At 42.4% G+C, this 17164-nt stretch overlaps 1 protein-coding gene across 4 annotated transcripts; it reads right to left on the bottom strand.

The window, feature by feature from the left end:
• Positions 1-1644: 1644 nt before the first annotated feature.
• mbd3b (methyl-CpG binding domain protein 3b) lies at positions 1645-16754 on the bottom strand. 4 transcript variants are annotated; one of them, XM_084308761.1, is made up of 7 exons: positions 16695-16754; positions 14436-14595; positions 10407-10544; positions 9702-9792; positions 8402-8579; positions 7064-7264; positions 1645-3093 (listed from the first exon to the last, which is right to left on the bottom strand). In XM_084308761.1, the coding sequence occupies exons 1-6, from the start codon at positions 16706-16708 to the stop codon at positions 7108-7110; spliced, it is 738 nt and encodes a 245-aa protein (XP_084164887.1). In that variant the 5' UTR covers positions 16709-16754; the 3' UTR covers positions 1645-3093; positions 7064-7107. The 4 variants fall into 4 exon arrangements, with proteins under 4 accessions (XP_084164887.1, XP_084164884.1, XP_084164885.1 ...); XM_084308758.1 differs by lacking the exon at positions 16695-16754 and adding an exon at positions 15623-15903; XM_084308759.1 differs by lacking the exon at positions 16695-16754 and adding an exon at positions 15623-15903 and having other exon boundaries at positions 7081-7264.
• Positions 16755-17164: the final 410 nt, after the last annotated feature.

The raw sequence follows: 17164 nt of genomic DNA, 5'->3' as shown, positions 1-17164 counted from the left end.
GAGGTCACAGTGTTCGGTATAGACATATGTACAATGTTCTGAGTTACCATATAATATACAATACTATGCAGTGTACTAATGTACAGTACTATATAGTGCAAAGCAGAAATGGGATGAGGTACAATTTAGGTACAATTTACAGTAAGGTGTACGAGTTGTAGTGCAATCCTTCATCAATAAATATAAAGTGTGGGGAGTGGGTGCTACAGTGTGTTTGTTTAAAGTGGGTGTGTGCTATAAAGTGTGTGGAGTGGGTGCTACAGTGTGTCTGTTTAAAGTGAGTGTGTGCGTGTGGATGTGTGTGCTATGTGCGTTTGGTGGTTGTTGTTGTGTAGTGTTCATTGTTCGTTTAGCAGTCTGATGGCCTGGGGATAGAAGCTTCTTCTGAGTCTTTCTGTGCTCGCCTTGAGACTCCGGTATCGCTTGCCTGACCGCAGCAGTTCAAAGAGGCAGTTGTTCGGGTGACTGGAGTCTTTAATGATTCTCTTAGCCTTGCCCTTGCAACGCTTGTTGTAAATGTTCTGGAGGGTGGGGAGCCCCCCTCCAATTGTGCGTTCGGCTGAACGTGTCACTCTTTGTAGTCTGCTTCGGTCTTGTGCAGTGCTATTCCCAAACCAGGAGGTGATGTTGCCAGTCAAGATGCTCTCTATTGTACATGAGTAGAAGTTCTTAAGGATCTTCTGACTGACTTGGAACTTCCTTAGGCGCCTGAGGAAGTAGAGGCGTTGTCGTGCCTTCTTCACAACACTGTCAATGTGTGTGGTCCATGTCAAGTCCTCGGATATGTAGGCTCCGAGGTACAGTTCATTTCATTTAGCTAAATATTCTGCTCTATATACTTCTTTTTTGTATCTACTTTTTCTCCCCATTTTCTATTTTTCTCCCATCCCAATTTCGTGTTATCCAATTCTACCCTCCCGTCTCAAACGTTGTTAGACCATGCCTCCCACTGGTCGGCTGCAATGTGGACCAAGCCTTGCATCACGTGTCCCCTCCGGTACACAAGGAGGTAGCTGTCGCATCTTTTCACCTGTACAGCGCAATCTCTCAGTGGCGAGGAGTAACGCGTGGGAGGCTCACGCTGCCCCCGTTGCTTCCTGATTCTGCTGTACAGGCGCACCAACCGACCTGCAGGAGTCGCTGTCCACAACGTCCGATCCCCACCCACCGGCTTTCCCAGCCCCTAATACTGCCAATTGTATTAGTATGAACGACCAGCCAAGCCGGAAGCAACGACGAGAGCTGGGCTCGAACCCAGCATATCCTGCGTTAGTGGCGAGCGCCTTGCCCACTGCGCCACTTAGCCGCCCTCTGCTCTCTATACTTCAAAGCTGAACTCATTGCTGCCGAATTAATCCCTGATTACAAATTATATTATATAAGTAATGCTAGGTTTGTACATACACAAATAGATAGTAGAGGCCGAGTACTTTTGGGTAATGTAATCATTCACACTCCAAGCCACAACAGCAAATACATTGGACTGTCAAACATTTCAGTCCTACATGGGCCTTCGTCTCGAGGGTTCAAATAATGGAGCGAATTTTTACTAAATGGCGATTTTAAACAATGCTTTCGGAAGGCTTAACGTGAAATACCTTGACCTTTGTGTGAGACAAGAAGGAAATGGAATCCCAGTTTACATACACACTCATTTTAATAATTATAACAATCAGATTCAGTTCAGCAATCAGCCTGCTGATATCGAATAGGGACTTTCATCATTTTTAATGGACACATCATTCACCCTCAAACTTTAGAGAAACAGGGGATCATTTACATACAAAATTAGCCTTCCTCAAAAAAGAAAGAAAGAATAAGAAATTTGAACAATCTCAAATGTTCATTTACTCCCGTCCGCCTGGCACCAAATTTTGTGCGTTGGGGCGACAGGGAAGCAAGGTTTGCATGGCGGTCGCTTTCGTTGACAGGTTGAAAACGTGGAGAGATGAGTGATTATGACCTGGAGAAAGAAACAGCGATGATCCACAACAGTTAAGCGCCAACATGATGATGAGCGTTTGAAATGGCAACAAACGTACAGCAGAAAGAGCTCTGAAGACACTTCTTTTCCCCCATCAACGTCAGTCATGTTTACTGTCATTTTAAACTGAAAACAAGGTTGCATGATTGGGTTAAACAGTAATTTCAGACTAGGACAGAAGGGGAAAGAAAGCTTTAAATCCTCTCCAGAATGACATGTCTCCTCTTTGGTCAACACTGAAAATGACTGGCATGATAACAACTTAATATGGATGAAATATTTTTCCTATGAGAACACAATAAAAAGGGGATTCAATAATACTTGTCCTCTCTTCTACTGCTCAGGTTTGAGTGCTATATCTACACCAGTAACTTCTCCCAGTAACCCTGCTCGCTAAATTATTTGCCCTCTTAAGGGTGAGGCAAACTAATTATATTTCATAAAATAAAATCCAAATCTTCTACGAATATGTTTTCACTATAAAAAGAAGCTTTATTTGTACTATAGTAGTCATGGAGTGCATAAAAGAAACCTAAGAAAGAGACATGTAAAACATACAAAACATTCCTTTTCCCCAATTTTGCCCAAATAAAAAGTAAGACAAATTAACTTCTTTGAAAGCGTATAAGAAAGTTGGGAATTTGACATGATTGTCACAAAAGATGCAAACCCACATGATGCCTTTTAGTAAAAAATACACTTCTGTCATCGAACACTGCATTCGTCATACTGTACATAGCGCTCCTCCCTCTCTCTTTTGATCAAAGTTCTTTGACGCTCTCTTTTCACAAAAGAAAGGTTAAAATCTGCCCCGTGGAAAAAAAGTCAATTGGATTCAAAGTCACGCAGTCCAAGTCATTCCATGAGCGAGGCGCGTCACAGAATCCCAACCAGTGGGGCTGATGGTGGAAGTGGCAGCAGTTTAGACTCACCACGTAGACATTGGGCTTGGGTGAGGAGTGGACAGTTCTTCAGGTTGTATTGGTGCGAATAGGATTAGAGAAGGGGGCAAGGGCTTGTTCTGTTAGGGTTGGGCTGGTATGGAGTTCCTACTGTTCTTGGTTGCATGTGAGCAGGTACCGAACAGACCCGTCTGGACTTCACAAAACCTGGCGAGAGAAAACAAATTTAGGTTTCATTATGAATGATGACGTTTCACCTTATAGTTTCAGCTGACATTTCAACATGTTATACTCCAGTTTGTAGATGCAGTTAAGCTGGAATGCTTTACAGTCTTGTTGTTTGTTCAGACACTCTAAAAAGCAAAGCGGAGACACGTTTGAATCTTTAAATTCTTTCAAGGTTTAGAATCCAAGATAAATAACTGAAAACAATAGGGCTATTTAAATGCATGTACTTAACCTCTTAAGCCCTAGCTATATTTTCAGAAAATCTGCCTAAAAGTACATAAATGGAAGATTGCTCCACATTCGTTGATTTTTTTCATCTTTGACTGTGCTAACATTGACCAAAAGTTGAAAATTCAGCACCTTCTTGAGATCAAGTGTACTAAAATTCTAAGCAAATGAACAAAGGGCAGATGATCTACAGGAGTTTTTGTAGATACAGTACTGAATTTTGCCATCCGGACACGGCATGCAATTTGAAATATGAATATAGAATATCAGGCCTATATGACCTTAATGGCATATGGCAGCAAAGACCGTGAATGAAATCTACTGCAAGTTTAGTTACTTTTGTATAATGTCCATAGCACTGCCATTTTTACCGGATTTTATCTAGACGTTCACAGAAAGGTAAAGAAACAATATACGTTGTATTTTATGCCAATAACGCTGAGGTTTGTTTGACCCGTGAGATATAAACACGAAAATCCAAGTCAATCTAAGTCAATCTAAGAGAAAAATAGTTGGATTTCCGTTCGGCGGCTAGTGTGAGCTGGGTAGTGTAGTTTTATGAAATGTAGACGTCCCTCGAAAGCCCTGAGTCTCCTCTTTCTTAGGACTACAACGATTTCATGAGTGCTTCTTCTTCTCGCGTCTAAATCATCCATTTTCCGGTACAATGCGCAGAGATTTTTATAAGCTCATATTTTGTTAATAACACTTGTAAAGTGTATCATTGGTAAACAAACGTAGTGCTGAAAATATACACATTGACTTCCGTTTTAACTCATTCAACGCCAGACCTGATGATAGTCGGGTTAACTCACCGACCGTTCAGCGTCAATCACGAGTATAGTCGGGTTTTAATCGTTATTTCTTTTATTAGCGATATCCACTCATTTTCATCCATCCAGCCTGATGTTATCATTGGGAATGGGTCTGAGCTCGCAAAAGGGCAAATACCGCCGCCTACGCCTTCCAGCTGGTATTGCACATCACAGAAATGGTGTAGTTTCTTTTCTGGGACGATCCGAGCCGTGCGGGCGGGGTTTACATACTCAAGCGAGGAAGGCCTTTACAACGATGGCATGGAACAGTAACCCCGCCCGCCCGTTCATGTGTAATGCTCGGTAATGTGGGATGGACCTCCACGAGCAGTATTTGGAATGGCGATCAGATAATTGGATTATTTCTTTTGCATTACATCAGAATCAGATACCAGGTAAGGACTCTATATATAAAATCTTGCGTTGATCTGATATTTCTTTCTACGCCGATCGAAGCTGTCTGTGTGTGTGTGGCTGTGTGCCGTTGAGTGGGAGGAGGTGGCGGGGGAGCCCCGCGCTACGAGGGCCATTTCATTCTTGCATGAGGAAGGATAATAATGATACTCTAGCGTTGATTTCAGGAAGTTTCGATAATCAGGTGAAAAATGTCAACGCATTGTTTAGTGTATTCCACTAAAGGGCTATTATCGCGTCTTTTCCTGGGATTACTAAGAATCACCAAAACTATATTCATATTCAAAACGGTATAAAACGGAAATGTACGGATGAAAAAACAATCAGTTTTGTACATGTTGACTGGAAGCAACTCACTGACAATTAGACCCATAGCTATAATATAAATTTTAAGCACTCGCAAATCTCGCAGTCCCCCCATTGATTAAAGCGGTGGCATACTAGCGCCCTCTGGCGCATTAAGCGATGGCGCAGAATGAGTTAATAGGGTTAGGCTTGGCTACATTTGAAAAAGAAACACTTAATCATCACTTAATACGGACTGTATTGATCCATTTGTGACGTGAAATAAATCTTGTGCGGTACTCGGCCGATCAGGCTTAAGAGGTTAAACGATGTCAATACTGTGAGCACTATTGACAGTTTCACAGGAATTCTGTTGCTAGGGGAACAGATTGGATCCAAGTTTGACCAAAAGCGCATCAGAACCGTCCGTACTCCTACACGTTCTATGTAGCCTTCCTTAAGATAGTAATAGGGTAACTATGCTCAAGGAGTTGCTTCAATCTCAAAAGGAACATGTTGCCAGGAAATATTTGAATAGATTTTTGTGTCTCACACCTAAAGTTGTTGACGATCCACTTTGGATAAAAAATAAATGGCCTCAAGTGTCCTAGTCCAACCCTGTTATACATTTATTTACATTATTCATCCACCCGCTTTCGTCATTTCCAGCTGCTGCATGTGGTAAAGATACAAGAGATCTCCGTTTGTGTAGATATTCCCAAAGCAAATAAATAATACATCCATTATGCACAAAACTACAGTTAGGTCTCCTTGCAACGTGGATATTTGTAAAAAAAAAAAAAAAAAAAAAAAAGACACCCTGTGCTTTTCCAAAACTCACAGACCTTGAAGACTAATGTATCCATTTCTAGATACTGCATCATGCACATGGGTAGTGAAAAAAAAAGCAAGAGACTGCAAGCACCCTTGTTGCCTAGTAACACATAGTGAATAAGCCAATCTGTGTAAGAGTCCTACCCGCATAATACAGACACCATCACATTAAGCCAATCTGTGCAACTGTCCTACCTGCATAATACAGACACCATCCATTATCATTAAGCCAATCTGTGCAATAGTCCTACATAGGGATGGGTATAGTTAGGATTTTATCGATACTACTACTCTTATCGATACTGCTTAACGGTTCGGTACTTTATCGATACTCTTGTCGGTTCTTTTTTATTATTTTGCAAGAAAGAAATACAATTAATTAAGAACAAAATCGACATTGCTTTATTATTTATAACTTTATAAATAAATATAATAAATAAATATTATTTCTTCAGCAACAGCAGCAGCAATGTTCTTTTATATAACGTTATAAATAAATATTATAGCTAGGGTGAAGGGACTTTGGGCTTGGCTGGGACCGGTGGTGGTAGAGGGAGGAGGGGTGGGCTGGGACATGGTGGCTGCAGCCTCAGCCTGATGACGATCTATAAAAAGTTGTCATCTTTCAAATATATTTGTAGCTAAACAATTAGCTAAGCAATTATATTTTATTTATTAGCCTATTCGTAATAATTCGTTATTAGCCTAGCTAACTCCGTATCTTGGCTTACCTGCAGTGGACGTGGATGGAACACAGTCGAAAACGGCGCATTTCTGCAGACTAATGTTATGTTTTGACAAATTGCTTGTATTGCCACCCTTACTTGCAAATGTTTTATTGCACTTGTGGCAACGTGCGTTGTCGGCATCGACTTTCGTAAAGTGTACCCAGACTTTCGTTTTGTTCTCTCCGCCATGATGAGCGCAGAGCTCGGTCTGTGTGCTGCACGCTTCAGCACGGAGCCAAGTACCCGTATGTGCATTTGTGTGAGTGTCGCTCGCGAGTGTGTGTAAACTAACAGCCCCGCTTCTCCTGCAGACAGAGAGAGGAGAGATAGTTTGCAACATTTAAATTCCTCTGGGGGAAAAAAACTCTTGAGTATAAATAGCAGAACCCAAAACGTCGGAGCTTATCAATACTCAGTTTTTTTCTAATTTAGTACCGGTTCCCGTTTAGAACCGGGTTTCGGGGGGCATCCCTAGTCCTACATGCATAATACAGACACCATCCATTATCATTAAGCCAATCTGTGCAACAGTCCTACCTGCATAATAGACACCATTCTTTATCTATAGGCCAGCGTGTGCAACAGTCCTACCAGCATAATAGACACCATTCTTTATCTATAAGCCAGCGTGTGCAACAGTCCTACCTGTATAATATACACACCATCCTTTATCTATAAGCCAGCCTGTGCTATACAGCCTCCATGTCAGCCTCACTGCAGTCTTCATCGTCCTTGAGAGCATCGTCTCCGTCAATAGCCGCCGCCTCCTCGACGTGAGCCATCATGTCAGCCATCAGCGCCTCCTCCAGCCTCTTCCTCACACTGTACACCAGCTCCTCCTGTTTCCTACACACATGCACAAAAGGAAGTGGTTACACTTGACAGTTATGACTGTATGGCTACTCAGTCAGCAGCAAAGCACAGTTCACATCTGTGTGTGTAAAATAGTCAACGATCCCTCCCACCCAGCACACCACATATTCCAGTGCATGCCCTCAGGTCGCTACAGGTCAATTTTAACCAAACACACGCTTCACAAACAGTTTTTCCCCCACAGCAGTCCGAACACTAAACGCCCTGGCCCGCCCCCCTTGCACAGACGGGCAAGCATACATCACTGACTGACACTGTTATATGTGACTGTCCTGTATGTATTTATGGTGGGGATTGGGAGGTGGGAGGGGGGCATTTCATGTTGATGTCCAGTGCTAATTAACATGCTGTACCGAAAACAATTACCACTAACCATCGTTGTGTGGCATTAAAGTATCTTGTAAAGTATCTTGTATCTTGTGTGTGTGTGTGTAAATGGTGTGCATTTATATAGCGCTTTTATCCAAATTTGTCCCTCACATTTGACCCATTCACTCACACATTCACACACCGATGGTGGTGGCAACCATGCAAGGTGTCAACCTGCTCATCGGGAGCAATTAGGTGTTAAGTCTCTTGCTCAAGGACACTTCGACACGCTACCCGGGAGGAGCGGAAATCGAACCAGGAACCTCTGGATTGCCAGACGACTGCTCTACCGCCTGAGCCACTGTCGCTCCTGTGTGTATGTGGTGGGAGGAATGAGTCATATAGTATGAATTATGGCCAAACTGTGCTCACTAATCTTTGAATGCACTGAAAAGAGGAACTTGAAGAACTTTAAAGAAGAGGCTTCTGATGTTTTCCAGATTCACCTCAGCTCTAATTCACATTATTCACTTCACTGCCATCTTTATTTTCCTAATCACTATGAATGTCACTTGTATACATTTCAAAACACAAAAACAGAATAGTGTATGTTGTTCTGACATATTTATATGGCAAGGTTTTAACATGGAAGTGAATTGGCACATCTCACATTGCATCAGTCTGCCAATATAGCGGCAAAGTGAGTACCGGTAATGCAAATGTGCTCCTCCTTGTCTGTCATTGTTGGTGTACTGAGATTTTTTTTTCCATACACCTAAAAATAAGTATGTGTGTGTGTACCTGATGTCCTCATCAGTGACTATGAAGGCCTTGCAGAGGGGCTGGGTGGTGTTGAGCCAAACCCCTGGGTTCTTCTCCACAGCGGCAGACAGCTGGCCAGTGATGGGGGCAGCACTGGTGTGGAGGGCGCTGGCGATGGCCGACAGCAGAGTCCTGTCTGTACAACCTGGACCGACCCCTGGGGGGGGAAGAGAGCAGGGTCGTGAGACATCTGGAGGTTACAACTAGGTCAGAGCGCTCATGTGAGATCCTCATTGTTTGTGATAAACAAAAAACAAAAGGTTGCATTAAAATAGGTTCAGTTAACACTTTAACTGCCAGAAGACGAGTTTAGGCGTCCTTCCCCGCCATGCTCAAGTTGCCGAAGACGCCGTAACTCGTCTTTGATATCAATATTTCAAAAATCTGTGATCGGATTCATATTTCCCATCCGCTGGCCTGAGACCCACCAAAAAGCCCCACTGAACCCTCTAGCGGTTCAAGAGCGCCATCTGGTGGCCGATCGGCGCAATCGCCAAACAGGAAGTTACTTGGACGAGGTGCTGTTCACCCATATTACTTCCGGGCACTCGGTATAGGTTCCGGCACTCTAGCTCGTCACAATACATAGCGATCCGTTGCCAATAACTCGATAAACAACATGATTTGGACGTATATACTATTATACAAGCTGGAAATGGACCGGATATTTTTACATCCCATAATGGAAAACTGTCTACCCCACGCTGATCGCCCAACGGCCCGCGGAGACTGGGGTGAGTTTTAGCGTGTAATATTTCCGTGTTCGACACTAACTGCTATGATGAACATTTGACCCATATTAGATGAATGGTATAACGCTGCCCACGGAATTATAAACGCCCCCTCGCCCATCCGGTCAACATCAGATGACGTGTAGTAACTTCCAGAAGTCCGTCCAGTTGGATTTTTTTATATCGCGCCGATTGCTATCAAACTGTATTTGATCATCAATATAATGCATTTGGGGCTATAAATCACGTTCTGGAGAAAGCTGCAGAAAGAGATGAAAACATACTTATACTTTAGATCATATTTTAGTATGAATATGTGAATGAAAAAGTTTAACGTTCATACACCCTGAACAATACATATAGGACATTGAATGGGCCCTAATAACGGCAATTTAGCAATAGAATTTAAAAAGTTATAGCCCTGCAAAGAAGGGGAACTTCTCCATAGACAAATAGAGCTGGCAACCTATGGTATATCATGAATTTAGCCTTAGGCAATCAAAGTGTTAATTTGGTCTGAAGGAACATGAGGAAATATTTGCTCTTACCTTGTAGGCCTTTGGGCAGCTCCATAGTTTTCACTAGTTCCTCTGCGATGTCATAAGCATTCAGACCGCTCAGCTTCTTCTCCCAAAACAGCTGTGGACAGAACAGTGGATTGGTATATTAGCACTGGTCTGTTGGTGGAGTCAGGAACATCAGCACAACGTCTTCACCTGCACATACGCCTGATGAAGGTCAAAGGTCCAACATTGTGTACAACAAAGACTTCATTGAGCAGGTGATGGCAGCGTACTGGTGTTCCCCGAAGTCTTTTTCAACTTCATAGTCATATCATGGAACCATTTTATTGTTTATATCTTTTGTTCCTTTTGTTAAGTATCATATAGAAAAGAAAAACATATCTGTACTCATCCGGCACAAAACAAAAAAATTATAATATAACACAGATACACAAACCAATCCAATAAAAATCAAGTCTTGGCTTTGCTTTTATACAAAGGTACATCTTTGATTCCAGACAACCGTAGAGGTTTTCATATCATATCATATTACTATTGTGGTGATTTGGAGGATCATAATTGACCCTATTCATGCGGTGGCCATTTTGTTTGTATGTCATCCTTAGGTTGGGATTCCCTTACACCCTGTTCCAAGGTGGGAACAGGGTGGAAAATAATCCCAACCCGAGCATGACATATGAATATGAATATATGAATATGGTCCATGGTGTTCTGCTTGCTGCCGTTTACCTGTCTGGGCTGATCAACAGCTTTCTGAGGATCCGTCTTGACTTTATTACTGGGGTGGTTGGTAACCTTGGTAACGGGCTGCTTAAAGATGGAGGCGGTCTGTCTCACTGGGAGTGATGTGTTTAAGTCAGGCTTGCCCTTGAAAACAAGACACACGAGGGAGAAAGAGAAGGACATCAGCTGATCAGCAGTAGGCGTTACAACACCGACATGGTACAGTTCCTCAGTCTAGGGTATGTCAGTTAGCCATGGTGCCTGCAGCATAACACCTCTAAAACTAGTTTGTTTACATTTTTTCTATCAAGTTGCCGATTGCCACAAAACAAAGAGTACATATGTCGCAAGTCACAGGCTTCCCCACGTAAGACTGATCTCTGCCAATGCTAAAGGGCATTAATTTAACTGCTCCACGTAGCATGTCAAGTCCAGTTCCAAGACCTTAGCTAGAAAGAGCACAAGCACAAAATGACAGGGAGCAGGACAGGGACCAGTTAAAGACTCCATGTAAAACACTACATGAATGTGAGAATGTGAGGTAGACGGGGAGTTAGATGGTTGCTACAGGGTTAAGCCACCATCTGTAGGGGATTACTCTGGATGACTGTGTTGATGAGTGTGTTGACAGGCAGATCTTTAGGTTAAAAGATGGTTTGAAAGTCTTGTTGTGTGAAAAGCTGCCACGGGAAATGTCATGGCCACCTTCTTCACCCCTTCCTTCGTTTTTGACATTGCCGTTTTAGCAATTTCTCAATACAAATTGATGTAAGTGATCTTCACAAAATGGCGACCGGTATGCGTAGAAACCGCCCAACTCCCCCACCTACTTCACATCTAAAAGTCCACTCACACACAAATCCTCTTATAGTTGACTGGCTGGCTGTCTACAGCTCACTGTTTTGATTCTTTAATGAATGGCCATTGAGCTTTTGCTGACTTCTAGAGGGATAGGGCTGGGTAAGGATATATGTAAAATAAATCTATATAGAATTGTTTAATTTGAACAATCCAATATAGATTATTAAAATCCCAAGATTGATCTTTTAATCTGTGCCTTTTGTCCAGTAGATTTGTGAAGTTTGGCTAAAGATTATTTCTACCATGCCTCCCGTCCTGCAAATGTCTCGTAGTGTGCCTTGTGCAGTTTCTACTGAACTACTAGGGAAACTCAGGGTGACCAAATTACATCTTTTTGACAACAATAGCAAGTTCTGAAACCATTGTTGGTTTGGTTTGTATCAAAATCGAATAGAATCTGGACTAGAGATGCCCGATCGATCAGCCACCGATCGTTATCAGCATATATTAAGTATAAATATCAGTGAATACGAATTACGATAATGCTTTGCTTTCTAGTTGCCGGTTACGAAAACCGATCAATGGTGCAAAAAAAACTAGAGCCAATTGTCGCATTTACTAACTAACCTAAAACATGTCTGCGGTGTATACTATAACTATACTAAATATAGTGTCTGAAAAAGATGCAACAAATGCCATCAATGTAAACTGACCTATAATATTGCTAATGCTATATCAGCTGCTATAAGAAAACAGATATGGCTCATAGACAATCTGTATCTACGGCAAAAAACTTGAGTGGGGAATCCCTAATCTGGACCTTCAGTACTGATACTAGGGATCATGGCACCGATCCGATACTCGGTATCGGTCCGATACTGATCAAATTCACGGGATCGGATATCGGAAAAACAGGAAGTATTTGCCGATCTGATACATGCCATAAAGCGTTAGCTAAACGTGATCGCTGCAGTCATGTCAGCTGTGTGGAGTTATTTTAGGCTGCGGTTACACTAATGGCTAGTTTTCGTTTCGTTGTCAGGGTCAGTTTTCGCTTTTCAGAATGCAACGTAATGGCAGGAAAGTTAGACATTGTTTTTGCCTCCTGAGCACAGTGATGTATATACATGTAGTACAATGCCAAAGCAGTAGGTGGCAGTAGGTGGCGATGTAGTTTAAACATGAAGGCAATTTTCAACCAATCAGAAAAGTTGAATGTGCCAATACACTTCCTGCAAAAAATCAACAATCTACCATCTTTAAATGCCTCGCGTGAGCCATTTAGCCAACATAGCATTTATTTTTCAGCAAAGAAAGTGCAATAAACAAAACGGATACATTCACTGTGTGTTCTGCCTCATTTGTTGATGAAACAAAACTAACATCAACACAATAGACCACCAAGAGCGGAGTTTAGTCTCATAAAAAGATCGTTGCTGATTTTGTTAGCTTACGTGCTAACGTGATTGGAATATGCCAGTATAACAGTGTGGCTAGCAGCAAAGTTTGTTAGCTTACGTGCTAACGTGATTGGGATATGCCAGTATAACAGTATAGCATTGTGGCTAGCAGCTTGGTAACGTTAATGCTAGCAGAATTAATGGATGTAAACTTTATTTAACAGATTGCAGAATGGGTACAATACAATACGGCTCAATACAAACAATTGTTAAGGGAATGCAGACTGTTGTAGCTTGGACTGGGCTCCTTATAACAATAACTTGACAACACATGGTAGCTCCTTGGGACAGCTCTGCTGTAAACACTGGAAATAACCGTGCGGGTCTCTACTGCGCATGGGCGTTGAGCAACAGCGGCTCCGTATCCGGCTCACGCAGAATACATGGCACCATTGTCTGCGAGTTTTGGCGAGTATCCAAAACGGAAACACAATTTCAGCGTTGCCAGTAGGACACCGCGTTATCCTGCCAAAACGGCGTTTCTTTTTTACTTGGACAGCAAACGTAATCATTCAGCAACAAAAACGTTGCTGTATTCACCAGTGTAACCATGGCCTTAAGCTCAAAGAAGAAAAAGACAAAACAGCCTGTGTATGCGTGCTAATACGACATGGGCCGGTACGCAGAGTAGAGTAGACTAGTAGGAACGGATAATGGTGGAGCTATGGAGCTAATAGCTAACAATAAAGACACTCACAAATACAGAGGACTATAATAATACGAATAACACGACACAGCCGAGTGTAATATCTGCAACGGAAGTATTTCTAGGGATGGCAGCAACACTGGGAACTTCAACACCACGGACTTAATGTAAACACGTGGACTAACGTTACATCATTGAAACAGAGTATGCCGAGTTTATACGTGCAACGAGTGCCAAGAGGAAATGTTTTCCCGCAACTAACTTCGCTGGAAACCATTCAGAAGTGCGAGAAACTCCCTGCAGAAGGTAACAAAGCAAAGCTGATAACTCTAACAGAGAAAATAACCGAATGTATTGTGCAGGACAACCAGCTCCTTTGTAGGAAATGTAACGTTAGGTTTCCGACACTTAGCTTCGCTTCATGTTGGCAAACCGGCATTTTATCTCCAACACGGCTATCCCAAATAAGTACAATGTTGTGTTTCTTTTTCAAATGTAGCCAAGAGTAAAGATCATAACTGTTGTCAGTCACATTAAGCAGCAATAACTTTGTCATGACGAGGTATTCATCTTTAGCCTAACCGGCATGGTTTATTTCACATCGTACCACATGACCTGCTCTCCGAGAGAGCTAGAGTGCAGAGATAGAAAGGGGGGGAACATTCCCTTTTATCAAGTACATGATGTCAGTCATTAGACCGCATCTCATTCTGCCGACAGCGCCCTCTCGCTGTGGATAAGTATCGTGCAGTTACATGCAAACATACATCAATACTTTACTTAACAATAACCCTATCAAAACAGAAATCAAAGTGTATATTTTCAGCACTACGTTAGCACTACAACGGTAGTGTGATAGTAAAGGGTTAACCTTCTGTAGTGTGGCAGTGAAAGGGTTAACCTGCTGTTGTGCGGCAGTGAAAGGGTTAAGAGGGGGGGGGGGGGGTTGGATCGGTATCGGCCGATACTCAAGGCTGCGATATCGATATCGGACATGAAAAAGTGGTATCGTGCCATCCCTAACTGATACCCAACCCTAGAGAGGGATGAGAAGCAAGACATTTGCATTAAACAGCTTCTGACAATCAACAACAAGACGGTACACATTTTAATAGAGCCGTTTCTCACCTTGTTCTGGTTGTTGTTGTCAAAACGCAGTCTCTGACGGTTTTTGTTTAGCTTGCTCATAAGCATTTTCCCTGTGCGGAAATCAAAAGAGCTGAGGTCCATCTGGTTACCAAGGTAACGGGCCAGTTGAGGCTTGCTCCGAAACTTCTTCCCAGAGGGACTAGTAGAGAGGTAGAGGGAGCAATGAATGTTACTTCACTGTAAAGACATTGAACATAGTATAGATAAACGGAACAGAAAACAGAACCCAGACAGAAACAGGGCATCAGAGATGGAGAGAGCGACACTTCAAACCGAAACAGACAAGACAACATGCAACAAGCCAAAAGAAAAACAATATGCCAAGCACATTCAAGATATGGATAGTGACACTAGAATCTAAATGAGAACAGTGAGATGGATGCCATTATTAGAAGATTAATGCAGGACCCGTGTCCTGTAGCCTTATGTTATCCCAACAAAAACTATATATTTTAAAGTATGATCAGACTTCCTCATAAAACTAAAGTTCAACAACATCCACGGGCGCCAAAACAACCCAGTTAGTAATACAATGTAACAACAACACATGTCATCACGACGAGGCAGTTCGAAAACGTTTGATCACAATGTTTAATAATAATAATGGAAACATTGTTATTTCACTTGTAGAAGCAGCAGAGAGAAGATGGGAGCAGCTGCCTGATGCTGGACAACTTTTTTTATTAACATTTTTTTAAAGACGTGAGTGTAATTCATGCAAATGTTCATCACACCACAGTTGCACTAATATTATATATTGTACAGTAGCCTACCACAAACTATACAAACGACCCGCCTCAACCCCCCTCCTCTCTCGCATCTGTTCCGCATCTCGTTCATCATCTCCTCTGCTAAATACAAAAACACCTGGTCGTTGTTGATTCACATTAATGATAATGGTCAATAATAATAAGGCAGTACAGATCGAGGAGCGATGATAAGGCCTCGATGGGCTAAGTAGGCTAACAACGTTACATGGCTGGACGAGCTCCTTATCCCAACTATTGTGAGAGAGATGTGGCCTGGCTGGCCTAACTAACCTCCCCTGCTGTCGCACACAGAACGGCACCCCCTCTCAAACTTTCTGCCGTCCCCCTCCTCCCCCGTGTCCCCTCCCTGAGCACACTGAGCACCTGTATAGAGACACCGTTAGTTTCACTCAGTACCTAAAATAATAGATGTCGCTTTTCCCAGCTGACAAACCCGACTTTCTGGTCACTTCTTCCATTTTCCAGCCCTTGGGGAGAGCAGAGCAATCCCACCTTTTCTTCTCCATTTCCCACCACGCGAGTTGTCTATAAATCCACTGAAGTTCTACTAGCGTCTATCCACTTTGTATTTCAACAACTATTGACTTTGGGTAGGCCTGTAGCGTCTCTCACGCTTTAATAATGTCAACCATTACAACGTGCGCTTTCAGTAATGGTATCGCTCTCCCCGGCCGACAACATCCAGTCTCATCTCTTTGTCGTTCAGCAGATCGCTCCGCCGTTAGACCGTGTGGCCGCATCACTACCTGGCTGTCTGCGAGCCCCGAGGGCTACATCCGCACATAAAGCACAGGACAGACGGCCGGGGAAACCAACAAATACAATAAATACACTACGTTCAGAAAGCACGGTCGAGTTATGATCCTATATAGGCTACGCTATATGCGAAACTAAATGTCTACACGATAGGATGCCAGCTGCTTTTTGACCAATAGCTCAACCAAAAGAACCAATCATTTGAAACTTTCGTAAGGGTGAAGGGCAACGTGAAACTGGAGAACAGTTTTCATCACAATGCACCCTTGTCATTCGAATTAGAGTCGGTTTTTTATGAATGAACAATGTAGCTCTCGTCGATTAAATAAACATGGTGTTTTCAAGACTGTCGTACGTTTAGGGGTGGTAGGTGTTTGAAACGTGCAGGGAAATAATTAGACGCCTTTTAGGTTAAAAATCGATGTCGATATAGCAAATGGTTGATTGGCCAGGCCACATCTATGTTTCAATTTAATTGTCAGAAAACAACACCACCGACATTCATTTCGGAATAAAATGTACAATCTAGCTGAAGAGCTGCACAGCATTGCCATTTGCAGATCCGAGACCACCAAAACGCCAGTAGCCTACCTAATCGATGATAAAGATACTTTGCAAATGCATTATGAAAACGACACATTGCGCATGAAAGCCAGAAATAGTCAAAACATTTGTTGGATCTATTGCATTGTCTTTTAGGTTGTATACTTACTCGTTTTTATCCATCTTGAAGACACTATCTTGTTTTCTCCCTTTCGCTGTTAAATCCCTTCTCCCCTCTCCTCTTTCAGTCCCCTCCCCCTCCGATGGGAGAAATGAAAGACATTATCCAGCAAAAATCGCAGTCTGCCTGATAAAAAACGGTAATAATATGGACCCGAAACAAAGTAGCTCATCTCTATAGTGTGCAATTTACAACCGTGACATTAACATGTCATGTAGCATGCAACTGAATTAGTCACTTAATTTATCATACATAACTCAATATTTGTGAGATAGGACAAAAAGCGATTTTCACATTCCTTTTACAGTACCGACTGTATATTTAAGAGACAGCCTATAGGCAAGAACGGGAGCCATGGCATGTCTTTAAAATTGTTCCATGAATAGCGTATATAGCTATACAGTGATATGAACACAAGAACATGTAGGTTAACTTCCCCCAACACCAACATTTATTTG

This window comes from Notolepis coatsorum, assembly GCF_963971535.1.
Source record: "Notolepis coatsorum genome assembly, chromosome: 2".
Lineage (NCBI taxonomy): Eukaryota > Metazoa > Chordata > Actinopteri > Aulopiformes > Paralepididae > Notolepis > Notolepis coatsorum.
This window is presented reverse-complemented; position numbering and strand designations above follow the sequence as displayed.

Bases quoted from the DNA above. Each gene is read 5' to 3' on its own strand.
- mbd3b (XM_084308758.1), bottom strand. From the start codon at position 15,732: ATGGAGAAGAAAAGGTGGGATTGCTCTGCTCTCCCCAAGGGCTGGAAA. The intron at 14,596-15,622 runs GTACTGAGTGAA...CCTCTCTACTAG, and splicing joins AGCGACATCTATTATTTTAG to TCCCTCTGGGAAGAAGTTTC. The intron at 8,580-9,701 runs GTAAGAGCAAAT...TTCCCCCCCCAG, and splicing joins GCTGCCCAAAGGCCTACAAG to GGGTCGGTCCAGGTTGTACA.